Raw genomic sequence first — 27,078 nt, 5'->3', positions numbered from 1 at the left:
CATAGTTTCCTTTAACATACTTAATTTTTTTTTTCAAACTGGTGCACACCTCTACACACAGGCTCTTACCCAGGATTTCAACCCTTCTTCATATATGAAAAAAAATTAACGAACTCATCATGGTAACCATGCATTTTTATATGTCTTTGCTGATTAAAACCACAAAAACTTGAGGGACTACTGATGGATCCAAATAAAATTGACCAAAAAAACCCAAACGAGCCCCATAGGCTCAGGTACATATTTTATGTGAATTCAATTTGTATTATTTTGAGTAGAATACAACTCAAAATATCACAAAGGTTAAAATACACTTCAGCCCCTTCTCTCCATAAAAGGACAAGATTCATGGGTTATAAATACATCATGAATCCTTCAAGCCAAAAGTTCACAATCTTTTCATTCTTAATATTTTTAGCATATGTATTTTCAGAGTCTATCTCTCTAAAATATCATTACACTTTCTCTCTCTTTAAAGTTATTGACTTTACCATCAGAGAGTCCCCACGACCTTTGCAAATACCAACTACTAACCACCTAGCTTCACAAGCACTACCTGTTACTATCTAACTACTGGTCATCTAACATACCACGCATCACTTGTTACTACCACAACTATCAGTCACCTAGTTTATCAGGCATTACCTGCTACTACCACAACTACCGATCATCATGACTTACCAAGCACCACCTACTACTACCATAGCTACTTGTTATCATGGCTTACTAGACATCATCTGTTACTACCATTGTTATTAATCACCTGACTCACCAGGCATAATCTGCTACCAGTTACCAACCCTTTGGGCTTTCCATATCAAATCACCAGATACTTTGACTATGGAGAATGAATCAGATTGTTTGAACTAAGAGATCAGCTAATTATCCAACACATCAACCTTATTCCTAATCATCTTGTATTTTAAGAATCATCATCATCATCTTATCATCATCATCATCATCATATATGAGAGTAGAGAATGAGTTCCCTTGTCAAAATTTACCGTGTGATAAATTGTTAAGTATTTTCAATATATTATTCCTTTACAAACATATTAGTAGATGTGGTGATAAATTAGATTGCTGGTTCACTTTATGTCATGGATTGGATAAAAAATATTAAAAATAAAAATAAATATCCAAGCATTGCTAATTTTTTTAGTAGAAAAAAATTTTAAATTGTGTAAGGGTTAAGCCGATATGACTTAGTTGACTTGACAAGTCTATAAGAAGCTCGGACGATTGGTAAAAACTATTTTTGACTTAAAAAAGCAAAATTCAAGACAACATCATTTTTTAATAAAAATATTGAGATATCAACATATTGGATCAACCCGGGTTAACCTGCTTATTTTGTGATCTTGGTCATGAGACCATGATAATCTCATATAAAGTAAATTGAGACAAATTATGAAACACAATTCTCAGTCAACCCAATGGTGAAGGATAAAATTTAAAAAACTCAATTGAAATAAGAAGGATGAAAAAAAAGTATCTGAATAAACCCGAGTTAACTTGCCAAACTCATAACCTGAGTCATGAGATCAAGATAATCTCTAAGAAAGTAAATCGAAACAAATTATGAAACTCAATTCTCAATCAACCAAATATTCAAAGATGACATTAAAAAAATTAAATAAAAAACATAAAAAATGACCTGAATTAACACGAGTTAACCTATCAAACCTATGACCTAGTCATAAGACCAGGATAAACCTCATATAAAATAAACCAAAAAAATAACTTGAGTCAACCTGCCGAACTCGTGACCCGGGTTAACCCACAAAACTTGTGATCATGTCATGAGAATGAGATAACCTCATAGAAATCAAACCAAAATAAATCATGAAGTTTAATTTATAATCAATCCAACGTCGAGGATAAATTTGAAAAAAAAAAAAGAAAACAAAAAACCTCAGTTAACCATGTTAACCCGCCATACCCGTAACACGGGTTATTATATTGGGATAACCATATAGAAAGAAAACCACAACAAATAACAAAGCTCAATCTCCAATAAAACAAATGTTGAAAGGTAAAAAAAAAAACATAGATTTGAAAAAAAAAAACATTATTGCAATGAATAGTATTTTGCAAAGTGATACACAGTAAAAACACAAGCTCTTTTAGTTTTTATTAACTAGACCACTTGCCTGCATTATGTCGTGGGTCGAATAAAAAAACTTTTTGAACTCTAAAAAAAAGTCTAAGCATTGCTAATGTTTTTTTTAAAAGAGATTTTAATCATAAATTCAAAATTATTTTTTTCTAATATCAAGACGGTGACATACTAACCACTTTTTTATTTAATATTAAACATATTGGATTCATCTAAGTCAATCCAGGTTGAACTCCAAAACCTGTTGGGATAACCTAACAATAAAAAAAAGAAAGCTCAATCCTTGATTAACTCAATGTTGAAGGATGAAACTGATAAAAAATAGCACTCAATTAAAAAAAAACCTAGTGAACTCAAGTCAACTATCTAAACTCACGACCTTAGTCATGCACATTGCCATTTTTAATTAAAAACTTTTAGCACTAAGATTATTTTTCTTTTAATTATACGATAATCAAGTGCGTGATAATTTTTTTGTATGGAATATTTTTTAAAAGAAAAAAATAACTACGACAGGCGCATGGTACTTAAGTAGCAAAGTATGCCTAATTGTTTTAAGCTAAATAAAAAAGTTAAATAAAAAGGCTGAAGGATACAATATTTTGGGGGGGGAGAACAAAAGAAAAAAAGCCCCTGGTTAATAAATAGGAATCAATTTCCCTTTAATTTTGCAATTCAAGGGCTCAATCGAGGAGAAAAAAACTTTAAGGATTAAAAAAAACACTTCTCCAGTCTATAGTGAAATGTGAGAGGGAGTGTAATGCACTTGGGTACAATGTTTTTGTCTCACCTCTTAGTTTCTTTACTATTGTTGACTCATGTTATACTATGAGGTTTTTTTTACATAAAAGGAAACATCCAAGTGTTATGAATATTTTTCTAGCGAAGAAAAAAATTAAACCATGTAAGAATTGATTTTATATGACCTGGTCAACTTTGCAAATTCAAAAGGAACTTGGATGATAATTAAAAATATAGTTTAAGTAAAAGAATTCAAGATGACATCTTTTTCTTAATACATAGATGATAACAAATTGGATAAAACTGGGTTAACACGGATTAACTTGTCAAATTCATTACTAGAGTCATGATACCATGATAACTCTATATAAAGAAAATCAAAATAAATTATAAATTTTAATTCCTAATATATCTAATCTTGAAGAATGTAATTGAAGAAAAATATCAATTATAAAGAAAAAAAATGACTCGAGTCAACCCAAGTTAACCTGCCAAACCCAAGACCCAGGTAATAAGATTGAAATAACCCTATATAAAGCAAATCAAAACAAGTTATGAAGCCTAATTACCAATAAATTCATTATTAAATGATGAAATTAAAAAAAAAACACAATAACATGACTCGAGCATACCCGGGTTAACCTATAAAACCCATGATCTGAGTCATAAGACCGAAATAACCTTATAGAAAGCAAGCCATAATAAATCATAAACCCTAATTCTTAATCAACCTAATATTGAATGATAAAATTAAAAAAAAATATACCAATTAAAACAGAGAAAAAAAACCTTGAACCAACTAGGTTAACTCGCTAAACTCGTGAAACGAGTCATGAAATTGAGATAACCATATAGAAAGAAAACCATAATAAATTATGAGGCCCAATCTCTAATATATCAAATATTAAAGGATAAAAATAGAAGAAAAAAACATAGATTTTAAAAAAAATAAAGGAAAAAAAAACATTGTTTCACAATGAATTGTGTTTTGTGAGGTAGTTCATACTAAAAGCACCATTCCTTTTAATTTTTGATAACTAGATCATTAGTCAGCACTACGCTGTGGGTTGAAATAATTTTTTTAACATAAAATAAATCCAAATGTTGCTAGTATATTTTCTAATAAATATTTTTTTAATCATAAACTTAAAATATGATGCATATTGGATATCTTTTTAAAATATTGATACAATAATATACTGAGAGTCATTGTTTTTCAAATATTGAGATTGTCACATATTGGATCGACCTAGGTTAACTTGTCAAATCTACAACCTGGATCAAGAGATCGTGAAAACCTCATAGAAAACAAATTAGAATAAATTATAAATATCAATTTATAATCAACCAAATATTGAAAGATAAAATTAAAAAAATATTAAATTAGAAAAGGATAAAAAAACTACCCGAGTCAACTCGGGTTAACATGTCAAACCCATAACTCGGGTCATGAGATCAAGATAACCAATAAAAAACAAATAAAAAAATTACGAAACTCAATTTCCAACCAACTTAGTATTGAAGGATAAGATAAAAAAGTCAATTAAAAAAATAAAAAAATAACTCAAGTCAACTCAGGTTAACCTTTTAAACTCGCGACTTGGGTCATTAGATCTAGATAATTTTATAAAAAATAAAAAAAATCATAAAGTTTAATTTCCAATAAATCCAATGTTCAAGGTTGAAATCAAGAAAAAAAATTCATGAAATTGAGATAACTCCATATAAAACAAATTAAAAAAATTATGAAGCTCAATTCCCAAACAACTTAATATTGAAAAATAAAATTAAAATAAATAAATAAATAAAAAGATTAAGTTGTTGGAGGGTGAAATTGAAAAAAATATTAAATTAAAAAAGAAAAACAAATTGGGTCAACCTGTCAAACTTGTGACTCATGTCATGAGATCAGATGATAATTCCATGAAAAACAAATAAAAAAAAGTTATAAAACCCAATTAAAAAAATTCAATTACCTCCAAATATGCGACCTGAGTCATGAGATCGAAATATTTTCATAGAAAGAAAATAAAAAAAATTATGAATCTCAATTTCCAACTAACTTAATGTTGAATGATGAAATATAAAATATATTTCAGAAAAAACGGTAAAAAAATAACTAGAATCAACTCGTGTTAACTTATTAAACTCACGATCTAAGTCATCAGATCGATATAAATTTAAAGGAAGCAAAAATAAAATGAAATGAAGCCCCGCTTTTAAGAGATAACATTGAAGATTAAGATTGAAAAGAAAAAAAGTTAAATATATGAGACTATTATATGACCTAACATCGAGAAAATTAAAAAAAAAATTAAAGTATAAATTTTAAAACAATTTAATATTAAAAAAACTAAATAAAAAATTAAATTGTTAAAGAATTAAATTAAAATAAACACAAAATACTATTTTAATAAATAATATTTTATAGACGTGGCTACACTGACTTACTCATATCACTTAGTATTTTGTAAAAATTTAAATAAAATGTTAATAATAATAATAATTTTATTTTCTTCGACGATCGAGGAAGCAAGCAGATGACATCTAATAATTTCTTCTTGTCCTATGGCTATTCCTATAAATCTACTTTTGAACGAAGGTGGCACACACAATCACATATTCCCACTGTTGCTTTAACTTTTTGTGCGTATTGTTCAAATACAATTGGGCCAAATGATAATTATCGTTAAGTGAGATTGGCTTCTCTCCGAATCATGGACGGTCACACAGAAGGTAGCTGGTACAGACCCGAAGTAGCCAGTGCCCCGTCGCCAGTCCACAGCTCATTCTCAACTTACAACTCTTTTGTTAAAAATATTCTTTTAAAATTTATTTATTTATTTTAAATTAATTTTTTAATATATTTAGATTGTTTGTATGTGGGGTTAAAAATTAAAAAAATTATTATTTTAATTTATTTTTAAATAAAAAATAATTTAAAATATAAAAACTACTAAAATACATATAGCTTTAAACACAACACCCAAACTACTTGTTTGGAAATATGGATCAACCCATATTTTTAAAAAATTTAATTTTTTTATTAAAAATTAAAATTTTTTTATATATTTTAAATTGTATTGATATATTAATTTTAAAAATAATTTTTAAAAATAAAAATATATTATTTTAATATAAAATATATTTTAAAAAATAATCATAGACACACTCATATCTTATTTTGCCAACAAACACCCAACCAACCCCTAAGTTTGCTGTACTAACCAAAATGTAAATGTACTCGTCACAGACCCACTTGAACATCGTGTAAATGTCAATTTAGTAATATTTTTTAAAAATATTTTTTTATATTAAAAATATGTTTTAATATCAATATATAAAAGTTATTAAAAAATATATTTCTAAAACTCACCTTACAAATACAATGAAAAACAGCCTCCACAATCATACTCCGACCAGGTCACGCAAACAAAAACTCCTTTCCACTCCTCCATTTAACCTTTTCAGTTTCTCTCTCCTCCTCATCAACGGTTTCTGAGTTACATAATCTCCTCTCTATCTTTCTCAAATAGATGTCATGGCCACAGCCACCGTGGACTCCTCCGTTTGCAACTACCAGAATAAAGTCCACACCGAATCTCTCCTTCTAATCGACCTACGCCATCTTTCCCAACCCGAACTCCTCTCCCTCTCCTTCTGTTCCTCCTCCTCCTCCCTCCACCGTCTCCAAACGGACACCGCCGACGTCTCCACTCCTAAAATCGACCGTTCAGTCTTCAACGAGTCTGCTGGAAGCCGCAAACAAACTTTCTCACGCCTCCGCCTCGCCCCTCGCAACAATAACGCTTCCTCTTCTTCGAATTCAACTCCTGTTGTTCCCTTTCAAATTACCGAACGACATCCTCTCGATGAAGAGAATTCACAGATAATTTATCTTCTCAAGTCGCTGTTTGGTTCTGATTCTCACTTTATTGAAAATAACAACGAGAATAATCATAACCTAGTCTCCGTTCCTGTCATCTATAATGAATATATGCGTTTGCCTTGTACAAATAAAGCGGAATTGCAAAATGTTGGCTTTAGTCAAGGAGGAGTAAAAAGCTTAGAGGTAAATCACTTGATTTCGACTCGAATTGCTGAATCTAGTTCAAAGAAAAGGAAACGAGGCAGGCCACGGAAGAATGAGAATGTCGATTTCGGTTATAACGAGTTAGAAGAGAGGAAAAAAATCGAGAATAAAACGATTGCTGTTGTATGTGACGATGTGGAAGTGCAGAATAAGAAGAAAGAGGAGATGGAGATGGTGGGCAAGAATGGAGTGGCAGTGGACTTTGTGGCGTTGGGGAATATGGAGGATCCGTATGGGGAGGAGCTGCGGAGGAGGACGGAGGGAATGCTTGGCTTTAGTCAAGGAGGAGTAAAAAGCTTAGAGGTAAATCACTTGATTTCGACTCGAATTGCTGAATCTAGTTCAAAGAAAAGGAAACGAGGCAGGCCACGGAAGAATGAGAATGTCAATTTCGGTTGTAACGAGTTAGAAGAGAGGAAAAAAATTGAGAATAAAACGATTGCTGTTGTATGTGACGATGTGGAAGTGCAGAATAAGAAGAAAGAGGAGATGGAGATGGTGGGCAAGAATGGAGTGGTAGTGGACTTTGTGGCGTTGGGGAATATGGAGGATCCGTATGGGGAGGAGTTGCGGAGGAGGACGGAGGGAATGCTTGGCTTTAGTCAAGGAGGAGTAAAAAGCTTAGAGGTAAATCACTTGATTTCGACTCGAATTGCTGAATCTAGTTCAAAGAAAAGGAAGCGAGGCAGGCCACGGAAGAATGAGAATGTCGATTTCTGTAATAACGAGTTAGTAGAGAGGAAAAAAATTGAGAATAAAACGATTGCTGTTGTGTGTGACGATGTGGAAGTGCAGAATAAGAAGAAAGAGGAGATGGAGATGGTGGGCAAGAATGGAGTGGTAGTGGACTTTGTGGCGTTGGGGAATATGGAGGATCCGTATGGGGAGGAGTTGCGGAGGAGGACGGAGGGAATGCTTGGCTTTATTCAAGGAGGAGTAAAAAGCTTAGAGGTAAATCACTTGATTTCGACTCGAATTGCTGAATCTAGTTCAAAGAAAAGGAAACGAGGCAGGCCACGGAAGAATGAGAATGTCGATTTCGGTTATAACGAGTTAGAAGAGAGGAAAAAAATTGAGAATAAAACGATTGCTGTTGTATGTGACGATGTGGAAGTGCAGAATAAGAAGAAAGAGGAGATGGAGATGGTGGGCAAGAATGGAGTGGCAGTGGACTTTGTGGCATTGGGGAATATGGAGGATCCGTATGAGGAGGAGTTGCGGAGGAGGGCGGAGGGAATGCTTGGCTTTAGTCAAGGAGGAGTAAAAAGCTTAGAGGTAAATCACTTGATTTCGACTCGAATTGCTGAATCTAGTTCAAAGAAAAGGAAGCGAGGCAGGCCACGGAAGAATGAGAATGTCGATTTCGGTTATAACGAGTTAGTAGAGAGGAAAAAAATTGAGAATAAAACGATTGCTGTTGTATGTGACGATGTGGAAGTGCAGAATAAGAAGAAAGAGGAGATGGAGATGGTGGGCAAGAATGGAGTGGTAGTGGACCTTGTGGCATTGGGGAATATGGAAGATCCGTATGGGGAGGAGTTGCGGAGGAGGACGGAGGGAATGCAGTTGAAGGCAGAATTTTTAGGGTTTTTGGAAGGGTTCGAGGGTGAATGGGGGAGTACGAGAAAGAAGAGGAGGATTGTGGATGCTAGCTTGTTTGGGGATGCCCTGCCGATTGGGTGGAAGCTCTCTATCTGCGTCAAGAAGCAAGCCGGTCGTGTTTGGTTGGCTTGTACAAGATACATAAGGTTTCTTACTCTCTCTCTCTCTCTCTTTAAATAGTAGTTTTTGCTGATTGTATTGAGTAAATATGTAGGGTAATTGATTTGTGTTTTTCGTTGTTCTGCTATTGTATGAGCAAGTAAAGTTGAGTGACACTTAAAATATGCATAGCAACATGGAAGAAAATTCACATGAAAGAGAACAAATTTTGCGATAAAGAGATTTAAATAGAGTTATGCTTTGCTTATGGAAGTTCTGCATGTAACTGTTTTGTTTTAATTTTAATGAGGATGGCTTGTTAATTCTGAATTTTAATTTCCCTGGATATCTTTCACTCGTAGTTCTCATCATCCATCTAAGCTGCCATTGCCATCTTGGTTACTCTCAAATCTCAATACATGTAGGTTGCTTGATGTTTCTCCATTTCACACAATAAGCTATATATTGTCTGTATATGATGCTCTTGAATTTTATTTTTTTTCAACTTCACTTGACATTCTCACTCCATTTGTTCCATTGGCAACGCCTTTTTCAGTCATCTTCTTATTGTAGAGGATGTGTATTTTGACTGTATTCTCGATAGGTCAGTCAGACAACTGTTATCCTGTCACTATTCATGATAACAATGAAGTCCTAAATTGCTACCTGGATTTCTAGCTATTGATTGACCTTACACATTGTGGTTCATAGGATATTATTAAATGATAAATGCTATACCAGTACCCCTATTAGGGCTTGATTGTTCTCTGCTACAGTTATTTTTGCAGTTTCTAAGTGGAACAGAATACAAATATAACCCTAGGAAGTTTATGCTTCATAATTAATTTTGCATATTTTGTAGCTTGTGTAATTCTTACCTACATTTCCTAATTCAATACCATCCAGCCCTAATGGGCTGCAGTTTGTGTCCTGCAAGGAAGTTTCATCGTATTTGCTTTCCTTTTCTGGACTTCATGATGTAAGACGGTCGAATTTTGATCACATGGATGGCAGGATTAAGTTGACCGACAAAATAGCTACATCCATTGTAAGTTGATACTTATAGTTTTTGTTTGAGCAATTCAACTTTCCCTGTAGTTTTTACTTACCCATGTGCTGCAGTCTGCAGATCAAACATGTAAAGATGGCAAGAATGAGAATGATTTGATTAGTTATAAGGCATTGCCTGTCACCTCTACATCTACTGAGACAGGGGGGTGTCCGAGGGAGGTTCAAACAGGGATGAATTATGAATGCCACAAGTGCACCTTGACTTTTGATGGGCAGGATGACTTGCTACAGCACTTGCTATCATCTCATCAGCGGTCTCCAAAACAGCTTAAATGTGGGACATCAACAAATGAAGAGGTGATAATAAAAAATGGAAAGTATGAATGTCAGTTTTGTCTTAAACTTTTTGAAGAAAGGCATCACTTCAATGGCCACCTTGGGAACCACATAAAAGATTATCTCAAGAAACTTGATGCTTCCAGCGACGTAACCACTCAAAAGAATGATGAACCTGCATCTGTTGAAATTCCTTTTGGATCTGTAAAGATCCAAACATCGATTGACATTGACAGGGATTCTGATCAAATAACTTCTAACACTAAAACCAATGGTGAAATAAATTCCATCATTCCATGTTGTGAAATGAAGGCAAATACTTCTGTAGAAGCCTATTGTGGTAAGCAGGATAGAGCATCTAATATTAGCAATGATGAAGTGGGGGAGATGAATGAAGTTACTGACATTGTTGCTGCTGAAATTAGTGTTTGTTCAGAACCAGCCTTGTTGAGTAATGAGAATAATGCAATTCATAGATCTTCTGATGAAACAAATGTTCCCAAGTACTGCACCAACATTATCGATGATCTTGACTGTTCAGTTGCTGGTGATGTAAGGAACCTGGCCTGTATAAATTTGAATCAGGTTCCCCCTAGGCTAATTGAGGAACTCAATCAGGAGAGAGGTTCTGATAGTGGTTTACTTGCTCCAAATGCCAAGGAGAACATGTTTAATGATGACATTATTGAGGATAGGAATTGCTCTAGCACAATTGATAACATGGTAATTGATGATTGGGATGCAGATGGAAAAGGTGAGCCTATTACTGGTTCTTGTGCTGCAATAGCAGAGAATGTTGCTGCTAATTTGAAGGAGCAAAGAAGTTCTGAAGGCTGTTCTGTCGGGCTTTTAAATTCCACTGCGGTGGAAACCATGCAGGAAAAAAGTTCTAAAGGGGATTTAATGGGTATTGAGAACAACATGAACAGTGTTTGTACTGGCATGTTAAATGAGAGCAAATTTGATGATGTTGGTAAACCTGGGGCGAATGAGTTAACAAGTGTTTGTCGTGACAATAACACTGCACTGGTTGATGATAATGTGGCGATTAATGAACAAGGGAAAAATCATGGGGGCTGCCCAGTTATTCCATTTTTGAACGAGCAGATGCATCTTGTTGAAAATAATATCACTGGGACTCCTAAATGCACAATAAGAGAACCCTGTCAAGAAGAGGAATCTGAAGGTGGCCTGCTTACTATATCTGGTAATGAGCAATCATTTGACTTAAAAGGTAATGTAATTAAGGTTTCCAAGGGCACAATAAATGTGGTGAATCACAATGAAGTTCTATGCCTTAAGAACAATGAGTTTGGCAGTGAGATTGATCAATCTGTGCAGACCGTAACTAATATTAAGCAGGAAAGAAGTTCAAACATTTTTTCATTTTTTCCATCTACAAATGGACTAACATTTGCTTCAAAAGATGAGCAATCCCATGATGATGAGAATAGTGTGAATCAGTTATCATGCACCACATCAGCGGAAGACAAACTACAGGAAGCTAAAACCTCCTGCAATGGAGAGTTATGTATTGCTTTCGGTGACAATTGCACTGAACAGGATGCAGATATTGTGACAGGCACTGTGCAGGAAATTTGTTTTCTTTTTGCTGGGAATCAACATACGTTGACTGCTAAAGATAACGCAACTGGTCCCTTCAATGGCACCATGGATGAGCTGAAGCAGAAAATGGATTCCGTAGAGAGTGTACTTTGTCTATCTGGTGATGCGCCGATGCGGAGTGTTGAAAAGAATTTGCTCACAGCATTTACAGGGTCAATTCAGGAGGAGCCGAGGGTAAAGAACACAGAAAAATCCAAGAAAGATGATTTGGGTCATGATTTTAGTGGCCACCCTGGACCAAATGAGAGTGTCGAATCTGAGTTTTTGTGGAGAAATGAAGAAAATGGTGGCCTGCGATGTGATTTTGCTGATACTTGTCAACCAGTGCAAGCATCAGGTTTTTTCCCTCTGTATGATGCGGTTTCAGATAAGGTATGGCATGGGCAATTTCTTTATGTTGATACTTTTAGCCTGTTATGCTAATGGATTAGATGGTAGTTCCATTTTTTTCTTCAGAAATTTATATAGTGCATTTTTTTTTTCTGAGATCACTGGGTGGAAAGTATTTTTTTGGTAGTGGGAACCAGTGATCTGATTTATCCTTTTCCCTTACATTTGTGTTTATTTTGTCTTTAGTGCTTTCCTTGTCAATACAAGGGTTCTCTTGTATGTGTTTGTGGCATGCATTTCTTTCAAGTTCTTCTATGTTATATTTTAGAGAAATGGGACTTTTTACTTGGAAATAAATTATTTTCCAGTGAGGAGTTGATGAGTGATGACCATTATCTTTAGCTTTAAAACTTGCTTGTTATATAGTCGATGGACTTCTTGATGTATCATTTTTTTGTTAATGAACAGGGTGAAAGTGAACTCTTTGGGGAGGCATATGGTGTTATATCAGGTTTTGAAGGGTTGAAATCGGGTGGCATGGAAAATATGGAATATAATCTTCTGACTTCTCAAGTGAGCTCTCATTCAGATGAATCCAAGGTTGTTTCATGTGATGCAGTTATACCTCAAGGGTTTGATTCTTCTGTTTGTCTTGAGAAGGGAGATTTGCCTTTTTTGCCAAAGAATGCAAGCAGGCACCACGTACCTGCTGTGTGTGTCTGGTGTGGAAGGGAGATTTGCCAGGAGGCATTTGAATCTGAAGCACAAACAAGCACGATGGGTTTCATGTGTGCAGAGTGCACTGCCAGGTTTTCAGGGCAATAATGTACAGTAAAATGGGTTGCTAATTAACAATTCCAGGCTCCCATGAGAAAAAGAGCTCAGGTAGTTTCTACTTTCTACATTCAGAAATTGTTTCTTTTGGCTAGAAATGATTCCATGTTTTACAGAAATTCAAAAACCCATTTGGTTGTTACCCTGTTGTCTTCTAAAAGTCGAGCTTGGTGTCAAATTAACAATTGTTTTTGTCAGGTTCAAGTTCTTGAACCATGGATACTTTTTTCAGCATGTGAATTATTATGAAGTGACAATGTTTTCATTCGCACAGGCTGTGGAAAAATTCAACTGGTCAATTTACACACTCAAATTGTTCTTTATCATGCAGCAAAAGCTGTTTGCATTAGCTATTTTAGTACTCTTTTTACTTTGAATTTCTAGGTAGTGCTTCTTTACACAATCTTTGACCATCATGCAACAACTATACCCAGTCTTTATTTCCTTCTCAATCTCAAAAGGGATAGAGATTGATGAGACCTGGGGATAGCAAAATACACTTCTTTTTTCCTCTCCTTTTACGTAGAGAACATGATGAGATGTCCCAGCAAGGAAATAGGAGAACGTATTCCTCTCTAGGCTTAGGTCTGTTTTGTTCTAAAAACTCGTATCGGTTCCCAGGAGGAGCAGGGATGTGAAACTCTGAAGATCATCATTGAATGAAACTGGTTTCGTTTCATAATACTGTAACATTTTTTTCGCTTGCGCTTATATAGGGTCGTAGCGTTTCCAAAATTATCAAAAAAAGAAGTGTTTTTGGGTCACAAACAGACTAGTCAGAACACCATATGGACATGCAATTTTGAGGCCGTGCCAAAGAAAAAATAGAAAATAAACTGAAATTGATCGTGATCAAGATTATATAAATTACATGATGAAAGACCGAACTGAAAAGGATGTTAAGATTTGGAAGAGAAAAATTGAAGTTTTGGGCAAAATTCAACAAATTGAAAAGCCAAGGGCCTAGATGAAGGTGGAAGAAATTTGGAAGGTCCTAGTTAGAATGGGTAGTGTACAATCCTTTTAAAAAAGCAAACCACATCTCATAGAAGCAAAAAATATCTGTTTTTTGCACTTGAGGGCCTAGCTGCTGTGGTCAACCGTGTGACTTGTTCCGTTCCCGTCCCGGGTTCGACCCTCTATGTGCACGCCTGTCACCCCCGCGGTGCCTAACCTGTCCCTGGGCTTGCAGGATGTCCAGTGGGCCGTGGGGAATAGTCATGGTACGCGCAAGCTGGCCTGGACACCCCACGTAAATCAATATATATATATATATATATATATGTTTTTTATGTGAGTCTCACAAAAAAAAAATCACTAGAACTCACAAAAGTAAAAAAATGCATATATTAACCATCTAGGTGATGGCCAGTGATAAGAGCTTGGTACTAAGAGGTTTGCTTCCTCTGTAGTTTTAGGTTTGAGCCCTGTGATTGCTTATATGATGGCCACTGGAAGCTTACATGGTTGTTAACTTCAGGGCTTGTGAGATTAGTTGAGGTGCGCGAAAGCTGACCCGGACACTCACGTTAAACTAAAAAAAAATACATATATTTTATGTGAGTTCTATAAAAAAAAAAACCACCACATCTCTAAACCAAACATCCCTATAAAAAGTGAAATGAAAAACAATTGAAAACTTCAAAATCAAAGGTCTAAAATTAAAAAAAAAAGGACTGAATTTATAAGCAATTAAAGTTATAATAAAAGATTCAAATAAGTATAAAAAAAGCATATTTTTATTCAAAAATCTTTTTCCCTTATTAATATTGTTTTTACATTTTCATTTATTAGAAGTCTACTTATAATAATCTTAAAAAAAGTTTTAATAAAAATTAATAAAATAATAAATAGATAATTTTGACTCAAAAGCATTTAAAATATAACATTAAAAAAATTATAAAAATAGATATTTCATCTGCATTTAAAAAAATTATAGATGTTAGGGTCTTATATAATTATTAAAAAAGCTATTTTTAGCATTACTATTAAAGACATTGATATGATTTGAAAATAATAGTATAGTTGGATAATTATTTAAATATGATTTAAAGAATTTATTTTAAAAATATTTTTAGTAACGATAAAAAACAGAAATGTTTTTAGGCCCCGTTTGTTTGCTGGAAAGTAGTTTTCTTTTGGAAAGTGAATTCCAGAAAAGTGAATTCCGGAAAAGTATTTTTCGATGTTTGGTAGTGTAATGAAAAATAAGTTGGAAAACATTTTCCAGTGTTTGATTATGTTATGGAAAATGAGCTGAAAAATAACTTATTAATGTTTTATTTTTTTCAAGTTTATTAAAATAATGAGGAACAAATCTTACAAATTAAAAAGTTGAATGGAAATGAAATTAAAAAAAATATATAATTTCATAAATTATCTCAGATAAAATAAATAATAATCAAAATAATAGAGATCAAATAAAAAATAAAAAAATTGAAAGATGAAGAAATTAAAATAATAATAATTAACATCTCATAAATTATTTCAAATAAAATAAGTAACAATCAAAAGAATAAGGACCAAATTTGATAGATAAAAAATTTCAATAAAAAAATGATAAGGAAAAAGAAAATAGCAATTATAAAAATAAGAACCAGAGTTAATATAAAAATTAAATTTTAAGAGATGAAATTAAAAAATAAATATTCAAAACAAAATATATATATAACAATCAAAAGTTTAAAGATCAAATTTGATATAATCAGCAAATAGTGATATTTTTAAATTTTTCACAACTTTCAGAAAGTGTTTTCCGCCCAAATTTTTCAGGTAAACACTTTCCTGAAAACAGAGACAAATTTTTCTTTGACTAGAAAGTATTTTCCGTTGACCAACTTTTCTAATGGCAAACAAACACATGAAAGTTTGGAAAGTGATTTCCTGAAAACCATTTTCCGAAAAACAAACACAGCCAAAAGGAAAAACACTTTCCTGAAAACCAAGTCAAATTTTTCATTGACCGGAAAAAATTTTCCATTGACCGGAAAGTGTTTTCCGTTACCACTTTTTCTAATAGCAAATAAACACATGAAAGTTTGAAAAGTGATTTTTCATAAACTACTTTTAAGAAAACAAACATGACCCTAGATTAAAAGGATTTTATTTTCTGTATTTTTAAAAATTTTAATATGTTAATATAAAAATTAATTAAAAAAAATTTGTTCAGTATATTTTTAAATAAAAAATATTTTAAAAATAATATTTCTAACCGTTGAGGAAAGCAAACCCTCACCCAAACCCACTGGCCTGGCCCCTCCCCAACTAAAATGCGCTTATCAATTGAAATTTGAAACCTAATCCCTCTCTTCCATTAAATTTCCCATTCTCTTAAGGAAACCCATCTCCAGATTATTTTTTTCTACTCACACTTGGATTACTCACCACCCTTTTTTCTATCGACCCACCCTCCAACGCTAACATGTCCCATTTTCTCCTTCCCTTATTTTCTCTGTTATCTCACGCCCCTCATTGCTAGGGGTTTTATATTTTTTCTTTTCCTCTTTTGCGGTTTTCGATGATGCAGACTAGGGTTTGGCAGACGCGGATCTTGGTGTCGTTGATGATCTACGGGAGTCTAATCTTAATGTGCGCCTCCTCCAATACGGTTTCGATTTGTCCAATCGAGTCCGTCACAGATTCGATCTTTGGGTTTCGAGATCGAAACTGCGTCGTTTCTGGTGTTGATGAATCCCCCTTTTTCCCTGGTTTCACCGAGGTAAGCCGACACTTCCTTACCTTATAAAGAAATTGAATACTGTGTCTTTGACATTCTTTAGGGGATGAAACTTGATTTTGTTAATGTAATTAAATTAACCACAAATGATGATTCCTTGGATTTAATTAAATGTTATTTGACTGGGATTGACGGCCCATTTCTCTCTAATTGTTTAATTGTAGCATCAGGATATGACATTGGAGGACAATAATTTTATAGAAAATTTCTCTGTTTCTGTGAATTTCGTGTTTTTTCTTTTTAAAATCTATATTAGCGTATCCGTGAAGCCCATTTGGCATTTTTTTTAATGGGTTGCGCACTTGGCAGTTTGTTGCCTCTTTAAGAAAGTTTGAGGTGAAATTAATTTTCAAGGCCGAAAGGCATTATCTATCTGTGGTAGCGAAACATTATCTCTGCTAAAATGTGAGAGTGAAGCATTTGGTTGGACATAGACAGAAATTTGCTTCATTGTGAGTGAAAATGGATGTGTAATTCTAAAGAAGTTTATGTTTGTTGTTGTGAAGGGAGACGAGGTTTCATTACAGAAGGCACTAAATTTAGTTCAAAAGAATAGTCATGAATACGTGGCTTTGCTCTTCTATGCATCATGGTGCCCTTTTTCTAGGACTTTTAGACCAAGCTTCTCTATCCTTTCTTCGCTGTATCCCTCGATTCCCCATTTTGCGATTGAAGAATCATCCATCAGGCCAAGGTTTGTAAACTGAAAAGATAAAATGCCATCGTTCTAGATTCTTATGTATTGTTGTGATATCTTGTTGCCTTGAAGCATTAATATTTATTGATTTTTCTGCAGCATACTATCCAAGTATGGAGTTCATGGATTTCCTACTCTTTTCCTATTTAATTCTACTATGCGTGTTTGCTATCATGGCTCCCGGACTCTTGGTTCTCTCATCGCTTTCTACAGTGATGTTACTGGTAAGGGTTTCCTGTCCTTCTAGAATGTTCAACTGAAAGCTTCCACTTTTAGTTTTTGTGATTCTGGTTTAATCTCCTTATCTCTATACATACAGATGAGTAAAGAAAAGTTTATGTGAGTATTGCAGATGAGTCTTAGTATATGAACACATAGAACATGCTTCTTCATTACACTGCATCTGGAATAAAAAATGGCATCACATACTTTTCTTTCTTCAAGAACATTCTTCTAATGCCGAGTTATATTTCTCCTGCGGGACTTGATGAGCATATTGCTTGGTTTAGGTATCAAGACTGCTTCCCTGGATAAAGCATCGCTGGACAAAATTGGGCGTGCATCACACCATGAAAAACATGATGCCCCTGAGCAAGAAAGTTGCCCATTCTCGTGGGCAAGATCTCCGGAGAACTTGTTTAGGGAGGAGACATATTTGGCTCTGGCAACAACATTTGTGCTTCTGAGGCTGTTTTACTGGACTTTCCCTACCATGCTTGCTTTTGCACAATTTACTTGGAGGCGGCACATGCAGAACATGAGACTGGAGAGTTTGTTAGAGCATCCCCGGGCTTATCTGAATCGAGCAATACAGCTATTTAACTCTTTGAACGAGCCTTGCAAGAAGAGTAATTTGCAGGAAGGGGCAATGAATGCCAGGGCTTGGGCTTCCAAGTCCCTTGCTACAGTTTCAATAGGGGATGCAAGCACCAGCAGGGGTGCACCTGTTTGTGAATGTCGATGAACTTTTCCCTGCAATGGGAATATACATTCCCCTTGTAAAAAAAGCGGGAGGTGGAGCAGATTAGGGGTGTACCAACAGAAAATTTGGTTGGACATTTTGTTTATGCAGAGATGGTTTTGGTTCAAAATCATGTCGGTAAGTCTCATTTGGGGTCCAGCATTTGTAACCACGAAGAAGCATGTCGACGACGTTGTAGCGATCCAGCTTTCATTTGTTTATAATTTAGAATACAATTTATTTAGCATTCAAGCGGAAATAATTGTAATTCAATTTGTGAATAGATCATACATGATTCTCATTTGTCTCGTCCCCCTTTATTTTCCAATACAAGTTTAAGCTTTTCAATCCGGGTTTCACATGTTGATTTTGAATGTCCGGCATGCCATTACAAAGAATAGTGCCCTCGAGAATTTTGGAGCAACGCTCTAAGTGGGGCGTCTCAATGTCCTTGACCAAAACAAATGGTATAGGTTCCTTCGAGTTCACTTTTTTCTCTTTTTCTGGATTAGCCCTTAATGTTCACGAGCTCTTGCAAATAACGTGTATAAAAAGTTACGATCTCCGAAGGTCACACTCGTTTCTTCATGATATATTTTCATCCTTTTACCACTCGCATGTGGTGCTGTTGGGGATGGAAAAGTTACACTGGTGATGCACAGCAAATCCATTCTTCAGTTCAAGGAACCACTGATTTAAAATCTCTCAATCTATAAATTCACCAGCATTGCAAGCGCATTAAATCACCCCAACTACAAAAAGGTTGAGCATTTCTGTCCTAAAGAAGCTTATGCGATTCTCTTCAGCTTTTCAATTGCAATTAGAAATCTTTTGCATAAATGGTCTGAAAAGAGAACATGATTCAGCGGGAGAGACTAACCATTTTCTGAAAACAAAGTATGCCACTAAGCTTGTGCAAAAGGCCGTGCAGCGCCCTTTAATACAAGTCACCCAAAACAAAGACAATCCACGCAAGTTGGCAATATAAGCTGCTGATTGCCCCAGTCTGCTCACAGCATATTCATCAGTGGAAATGGATAAAACAGTATTTTACTATTTACCAGCTCCCACATGTGGAAGCAAATTCCAGATTCTAGCATGCAGGGGGGGGGGGGGGGTGGGTGAGGAGCCATGCGCATGGAAGTGTCGCTCAAAATGAGTTACCATTCATTTAACAGGAGATGGAACTGCTGCATCTTAGATACATGGAGTTAGCTTGAGGATGCTAATTGATTACCGCAGAGGCCACATCTCTTTTCACTACCTGGCAATACAAAATCCTTCACATGTCAAGAATTAACAGGGACTATTTTGCAATGTCTTAAACAACTTTTTTGAAAAATGCTTAGTAGTGCCACATGGCAGAATCTCAACTTCAGAAGTCATGAAATTATCCTAGTGCCTGTTAGTATTTATATATATGGTTGCAATTTATGCATGTGGGAAGATTTTTTCAAGGACAAATCATGAATAAATTGCATGACTGTCAAAAGGGTTTCTATCATTGACAACCTAATGTGATTTTTCTTAAGCATTGGACAGTCTGGTCTTGGATACATTGTTGCAGTATTAGGAAAGGAATATTGTATCATCATAAAATGTGAAGGAAAAAAAAAACAAGCCATCAAGTTCACATCTGTACAATACCTGTGATATGTATTCTTTAACTCTCTCATTGACTGGTCCATCTAGAGCTCTCTCAGCAAGCTCGTAAACCAAAGTGTTGCCTTCAGGGCCACTGATTTTGTCCTTCTGCAAATATCTGGAAAACAAAAACAGAGATGATAAAGATTTGCTGGACAAAGTGTTTCCAATGCTTGCTTGAATAAACACTTCATCTCATTTTATGCTTCTAACCTTTGCTGGACAAGTGTTTCCAATGCTTGCTTAATGTTTCCAAGGGCAGGATGGCTTTCATCGTTTTCAAACAATCCCATTTTCTTCAAGTGATGCCAGAGATTTTCTGCATAACAGGAGTGAGAGGGATCAAATTAGATAAGTACATAGTAGATATGGAGGGAGAAAAAACATAGCTGTTGTGCATGCCATGCAAGAGTGGAGAGACAATGACTACCCTGGTGTGGGAGGAAACCAGTGAGCAAATAGTTGAGTTAAATTTAAAACCATGCGGGTTCAAAATAAGATATGATCTGAACAAAATGCAGTTCCAAACCAAAGTTTCTGCCTCTCTGCTTACTCTATTGAATTGCTTATCATAGGAAAATTCAACCAAAAGACATACCCTCTGGGATTTTGCCTCCAGCAAGGTGCACAACACTAATCACGACAAAAGTAAAACCAGTCACATGAGCAGAGTTTACATCCTCGACATATTTCCTATAAACATCAGCAGGTAGTTGGCTTATGAGAACATAGGATTTAGCATCAGCAACACCTGGAAATCATAGATCATAAGAATTGTAACTGAAGTAGAAAAGGCAATCGGCAGACCAATAACTGGCATAATGATCGCATCAGTTTCCATTGAAGTATTATTAAGCAAAAATTATTGATATTCAGCGTTCTTGTAAAGGACAACATACCCTTTAATGGACTTGTCAATTCACGACAAAAGAACAACGCAACGTTTATTAGTAGGAAATACCAAAATCTGCAAGTTGTTTAATTGGAAATTTAACTGATTCAAGCACTAATTTGGCACACACAGTAAGTCAAAATCTAAACAAGTCTAATCCAAGCAAGCAACCACAAAACCTTTCGCATACTAAAAAAATAACACGAAGTGAGGTAAAAGTTGATTACTTTGTTGGGAAGAAGCACGACCCTGATTGGTCGAGGAAGGGCGAGCCCTTTGAAGCTCACGCATTTCAAACCCGAAAACGCTGGCAAGCTTGTGTTTAGCCTCATCAATGACAATAGCGGGAAGGGTACGGTGCCTATAGTTTTTAGTAACAATCTGGGTTAGCTCATCTCTCTTAATTGGAGACCCTGAATTCTGGTGATTTTTGAACAGCACGTAGCGGACCACTTCAGCAACGAGCTTGTCCTTTTCCTATTGAAAGAATCATACACTGAATTTTTAACACTTGGGATAGAAAAGAGAGAAAATTGAAAGAAGGAAATACCTCTATCGAAATGTTTAATTGGGAGAGATCTTCACTGTGATTTGCCATCCTCTGTGTTTTAAGAAATTAATCAGTAAAACCGAAATAGCGAAATTGAGATACCCAGTGTAATTAGAGTGATTTTTAGGGCTTCAAATCATATACATATATCGAGCTGATTGGAGATTCCCGCCCTGTTAGCGACCGCTCTGATTAGATTAGGTGTTTGAGAGAGACGAGACTCTGCAAAACCCTAATTCGATGTTTGGTTGGGTGATAGTAATATCTTCTTCTTCCTTTTCTTTTGAAAGGGAGGGAGGGAATGATGCGCGAATCTATCGATGGCGGGAAGCTTCGATTTTTTCTTCCCACGCGATTGGAAGGGTTCCTACTGAACTAACTGAACCCTTGGGACTTGGAGGCTTGCATTATATCAGGTCATAGCTTTCTTTTCGCTCGTTTTTGTTTATATTTTTTCCTCTCTTTAATTGTGTTTTCTTTCATAAAATAATAATCTTGTAACTTCCATCTCTAAAAAGAATTTTATTCTAAAAACATCGAATTCATATAAAATCAAAGAAATATATTTATTCAACTGATTTTTTTAAATAAAAAAATAAGTACATTGTTTTGCTTACATTTAAAATAACCAAATAAATATATAAATAAGAAAAACAAGTAAATCAAACAATAATTATAATTATTTGTTTAAAGTTTTTTAAAAATTTAAATAATATAAAACACATTTTCTACTAAGATTATTTTCAAGTATTAAAAAATATTTAGCTTTTATTTTCTAAAAAGTATTTTAAAAAATATAAAATTAGTTAGCAAACACAACCTTTGTTAGTTAAAAATATACGTATTCATAGTCATTTAGGAGTAGTGTTTGGTTATTGTCTTATAATAAAAAGGATGAAAATAGTAAAATAAAAAATGTCTTTAGTTGAAAAGACAAAAACAGAGATATAAACAATTTTAAAGTGAATTTCTATACTTTCAAAACATGAGGTACAAAATGAACATGTTTTTAAATACAATATTTTTTATTTTTTATTCTTAAAATATCCTTGTAAAAAACCTTCAATTTCAAAATTATCCAACTACGACATATAAGGATAAAAATGATTATTATTGTAGTTTTAAAACTCAACTCGGGGGTTGATCCAAGGCAAAGACTAAGTCACTGGTTAAGCCTCATGTCATGGGTCGGGTTGACCCGAGTCAACGTAAGAATAAAAATGGTTATTATCATAGTTTTAAAACCCAGTTTGGGGGTTGATCCAGGGCAAGATCTGGTTCACGAGTGAGGTTGACCATTGATTCCAGTCAATATAAGGACAAAAATTGTTATTATCATAGTTTTGAAAATCAACTCAGTAGTCGACCTGGGATAAAGCCCAAGTCACATGAGAAGAGGGTAACTCGGATCGACCCAATTCAACATAAGATTTATGTAATTGTTATCATAATTTTAAAACTTAATTTGAGGGTCAACCAGGAGCAAGGCCCGAGTCACGGATCAGGAGGGTCAACCCGGGTCAATGTAAGGATAAAAATTGTTATTATCACAGTTTTAAAATTTAACTCAAAGTTGACTGATGCAAAGCTCAGATCACAAATCGAGAGGGTCAACATGGGTTGAATCGAATCAACATTTGGATAAAAGTGATTAATATCATGGTTTTGAAACTTGACCCAAGACAAGGTTCAAGTCATGGGTTAAGAGTGTCAACTCGACTGACCTAAATTGTTTTTTAGAAAAATAATTAAAGTAACCTTGTTTTGATCAATACTTTTTTAAAAAAATCAACAGATTCTTAACCCGTGTTTTTTTTTTTTTCTAGTTTGACTTGGGTTTTTGATCAAGTCATATCTAATCAATTCTTTCTCTATTTTTTCTTAAACTTGGACCAATTTAGACCCTAGGTCAATCCGTTAAGTTAATCATGGTTTTATAACTATAATTATTGTAATATTATTATTTTTAACACTCAATATAAACTAAATTAAAAAAAGTATCCATTTATTTTTTTTAAATATGTAAGTTTGACAACAATACATATTAAAGGTAAAATAGACTTTTCATATTTTATTGTCTTGTCCAACATAACCAAACATGATATAGAGACAATCACTTTGTCTTGTACTTCACTACCAAACACAATTTGATTTTTATTTTCTTTTTTGTCTTGTCTTCTTTGTCTCTATTGTCTCTGTTTTTTCTATCATTGGACAGTAACCAAATGCTACCCTATTGATAGGTCAAAAACCTCAAGGCTAATAAATAATATAATAGATTGAATAATGTTGTCTGATCAATTTGTTGGCTCAAGGTCCAACAGCCAAGACTTGATAACTATTGTTCAATTGGCCCAACAATCCTAAAAAATACAAAAGGAATCAATTACAGCTAGTTATTTGACCCAAATTTACATCTTACTCCCTGATTCTATAACAACTCTCTAGTTCAATCCCTAAATTTGCTTTAATGGACAACATGTAAAAGACAAGGATAAAAGAAAGGATAAAAAAGAAAAATAAAATATTAGCACAATAAGTTCGTGCCACCACCTTATGCACACCTAATTCTCTATTGTAGAAGCTATAGGTATATGCATGATTTAAGGGAGTCGTCATCTAATATTATGATCAGTAGAAAACTTATTGGTCTACCAGAGTCTGGGTAAGAGGACTAGTTATGCAAGGGACTGATGTATCACCCCTCATGCACCTTACCTAAGATAAACTAAATTGTTGATTGATTGTTATTCTAAGTCGTGTTTCTATCTGTTGGTCTCATCTAAGTTTCAAGACAAATCTTCCTTTGTGACGAAATCTCTACATTATCGGGTTAAATCATAATCGTTCTAAAGCTAAAATTTTAACATCATATTTTTTTGTATCTTTAATAATTGAGGGTATACTTTACAATGGCGTGTGGAGGAAACGCGCCGCCAATGTTCCTGCATTCCTAAAAGTCCTCCTCTGCAATTCCTGGATTTTTTAGGGGTTTGTTTTGTAATTTCTACATGTTGGAACATGTATTTTAGATTACTGTTAGTTTTTTTATTTAATTTATGTTATTTTGTAAACATGTAATTATGGGTAAGTAAACATAGTAAAAAAGGGGATATGTGTGCTTTTGTATTTTTTTTGGTATGTTTTTTGTAAATGTTAAAAAAGAAAAAAGAAAAAAGGATTAAATGTTTTAATTTGCATACAGTCAAGGTTGTTAAAATCGTGATTTTAAGACGGCACGGAAAGCCGCACGCAAACTCGGATCGTAAAAACGGATCGTAAAATCATAAAAAAATCGTAAGGAATTTTAAAATACATTAAAAAAAATTCATGCTTCAAATAAAAATTCATACATAGTTCAAGGACCTTAAAAATAATGCTTCAAATAAAAATTCATACATAGTTCAAACATCTTAAAATACATGGTTCAAATAAAAGTCATCCGATACATAATTTAAAATTACTTTTCATTAACTAATAATTAACAAACTTAAAATAAACAATCTGCTGGTGTGTCATGTAAACTAAAATCAGCTTCATTCCCTTCATCTTCCTCATCATTCCTCAAGCATTCATCAATCTGTTGGTGTGTCATGTAAACTAAAATCAGCTTCATTTCATTCATCTTCCGTTGGAGAGTTTTTGGAATCCTTGGGTCCAGCCAGTCACAGTGATTTTTTTTTGTTCTGCCACGAGCACCGGCCTCCGAGCACCTCGACCAATAAGCTTTGGTCGTATCACTTGCTTTCTTCTTCTGCCCCCAGGGGAAACTTTACTGGGCAAACATTAAATTTAAAATATTTTGATTTTATATTTAAATTATTTTTTTTATTAATTTGATTCTAAGATATTTTGATTTTTTAACTGTGATTTAATTTAGAATTATTATTTAACGAGAACCATTAGAAACATTAGAATTATTTCCAAGAGATCATGCATGATCTCAAGCGTGAGAGTTTTAGACTCGAGATCATTTGAAAATAAGAGAAGCATTAATTAATTCCATTTATTTATATAAAAGTCTTGGCTATTCAATCTCAATAGCAACCATACACTTATTAACCAACCATGCGAATATTTACATCTGACGTGGCAGTTTCATTAGCTTGCTGGAGAAAAAGCTTAACCCTTGGATATAGTGGGCGGTCTCAAACAATATTATTCGTGTTTCAAGAAACAGTTGAACACTCCATTGATGCAGGGAATTAATATATATATATTTCTCGGGGTTGGGTTGCTAGATAGAATCTTTTTTTTTTGGTGTGGCGGAAGACTGATTCGGTGAGTCACAGTTACTAAATAAATTGCCTTCGATATATTCAAGCCAATAGACGGGTGACACGTGGCAGCTACACTGAATTTTGTTCTCCTACGGGCAAACTCGTTCAATCGGTGGTAAAATCGCGATTTTATACGATTTCACCCGATTTTAACGATTTTAACTGTTTTTTACCCGATTTTACTCATTTCTGATTTTTATGAACGATTTAGCACGTAAAGTCTATATTAACTCGTAAAAACGTACGATTTTACGACTTGAATCGCGATTTTAACAACCATGCATACAGTCAAATATCTTGGGTGTAAATAAAATTATGTTGTATTTCCCGTGAAAATACAAGAAAATGTTTCTACATATATTTTGGGATTTAATAACTAATTTATTAAAGCCTTAAGAATTTGGCTAATATGTTAATTTTTTTTAAAATCACATCAAATCACGAAGCAGCTTACATCAGATAGGGTGCACTAGGGGTGATAATACATTTCCTAGCCACAATCAGTTCCTCACCTGTGAATCTTTAACAAAGACTAGTACATTTGGGTTTCCTAGTAACCCTAAATTGAATATTAGGTGGCGACTTCCAAGAATAAGCAAACGAATGAAAATGCCATCGAACACCGCGCAGGGGACGCGAGACAACCTCTATGATAAAGGTAATTATTTTCTATAATTACTTCTACATGATATATATTTGCAACTCTATTTTGTACAAGATATTTTTGTGTGACTGAGGTATATAAATACCTTAAGTCACCAAGTAAGAACATACGAGCCACGATAGAATAACACACGTAACAATCACACCATACACTTTCCTATGTTATTGTTTTCTTTAAAGTTTTTTCTTACTTCATGCTAGCTATGGAAAACAAATAAAGGCTAGTTCATTCTCTTTTCATACATCACACTTTTCTATGTTATTGTTTTCTTTGAAGTTTTTTCTTACTTCGTTAGTGGTGCTGGTTATGGAAAACAAATAAAGACTAGTTCATTCTCTTTTCATACATCATTATCACTAAAAGTTCTTTTCTATAGCCAACGACTTAAAAATTTCAAGACACAAGAGAGTAACTGACCTCCCCACTGTAGGTGCATCAATCCCTTCAAATAGTCTATAAATAAAAGTTCTCGCTCAAGTTGCTCTAGCCATATTAGAACAATTTTGAACTTTTATCACACTCCCTTAACAAATGACACAACAATTTGCTTTATTACATGCACCACCGAATACATGTAGACAACTTTAATTTCTTGAAGGAATAAAACAAAATAATGTGAAGAAAAGTAGGTAAGAGAACGATTGTACTCCAACCTTATATAAGAGTTCCTCTTATCATAAAGAGTGTTCTCAAACTGGATACATTGAGCATGAACTCCAAAGACCATAAAATAAAATTTTATCAAGTCCTAAGTGTGATGCAAACCTAGAGGCCAAGAACCCTAGAACCCCCATATATAAAAAAAAAAATCCAAGAAAACTAAAATCAGATTTGGTTGATAAAAGCTTGACATAATGATTACT

General features: G+C 34.2%; 3 protein-coding genes across 4 annotated transcripts; 2 read left to right on the top strand and 1 right to left on the bottom strand.

Moving 5' to 3' along the window:
• Window positions 1-6,255: 6,255 nt before the first annotated feature.
• On the top strand, window positions 6,256-13,062 carry LOC133695247 (uncharacterized). Its single transcript, XM_062117150.1, has 4 exons — window positions 6,256-8,701; window positions 9,561-9,702; window positions 9,777-11,999; window positions 12,426-13,062. Exons 1-4 carry the CDS (start codon window positions 6,402-6,404, stop codon window positions 12,780-12,782), a joined length of 5,022 nt encoding a protein of 1,673 aa, XP_061973134.1. The 5' UTR covers window positions 6,256-6,401; the 3' UTR covers window positions 12,783-13,062.
• Window positions 13,063-16,030: 2,968 nt separating this feature from the next.
• Window positions 16,031-18,533, top strand: LOC133694744 (5'-adenylylsulfate reductase-like 4). Its single transcript, XM_062116428.1, has 4 exons — window positions 16,031-16,509; window positions 17,034-17,221; window positions 17,324-17,448; window positions 17,734-18,533. Exons 1-4 carry the CDS (start codon window positions 16,309-16,311, stop codon window positions 18,186-18,188), a joined length of 969 nt encoding a protein of 322 aa, XP_061972412.1. The 5' UTR covers window positions 16,031-16,308; the 3' UTR covers window positions 18,189-18,533.
• Window positions 18,534-19,067: 534 nt separating this feature from the next.
• LOC133694745 (uncharacterized) lies at window positions 19,068-21,693 on the bottom strand. Of its 2 annotated transcripts, XM_062116430.1 has the most exons (7): window positions 21,416-21,693; window positions 21,272-21,322; window positions 20,949-21,198; window positions 20,428-20,580; window positions 20,043-20,148; window positions 19,833-19,947; window positions 19,068-19,449 (listed from the first exon to the last, which is right to left on the bottom strand). In XM_062116430.1, the coding sequence occupies exons 2-7, from the start codon at window positions 21,317-21,319 to the stop codon at window positions 19,411-19,413; spliced, it is 711 nt and encodes a 236-aa protein (XP_061972414.1). In that variant the 5' UTR covers window positions 21,320-21,322; window positions 21,416-21,693; the 3' UTR covers window positions 19,068-19,410. The 2 variants fall into 2 exon arrangements, with proteins under 2 accessions (XP_061972414.1, XP_061972413.1); XM_062116429.1 differs by having other exon boundaries at window positions 21,272-21,692.
• Window positions 21,694-27,078: the final 5,385 nt, after the last annotated feature.

The sequence above is a fragment of the Populus nigra genome, chromosome 5 (genome assembly GCF_951802175.1).
Source record: "Populus nigra chromosome 5, ddPopNigr1.1, whole genome shotgun sequence".
Taxonomy (NCBI): Eukaryota; Viridiplantae; Streptophyta; class Magnoliopsida; order Malpighiales; family Salicaceae; genus Populus; species Populus nigra.
The sequence above is the reverse complement of the archived record's forward strand: the minus strand, read 5'-3'. Positions and strand labels throughout refer to the sequence as shown.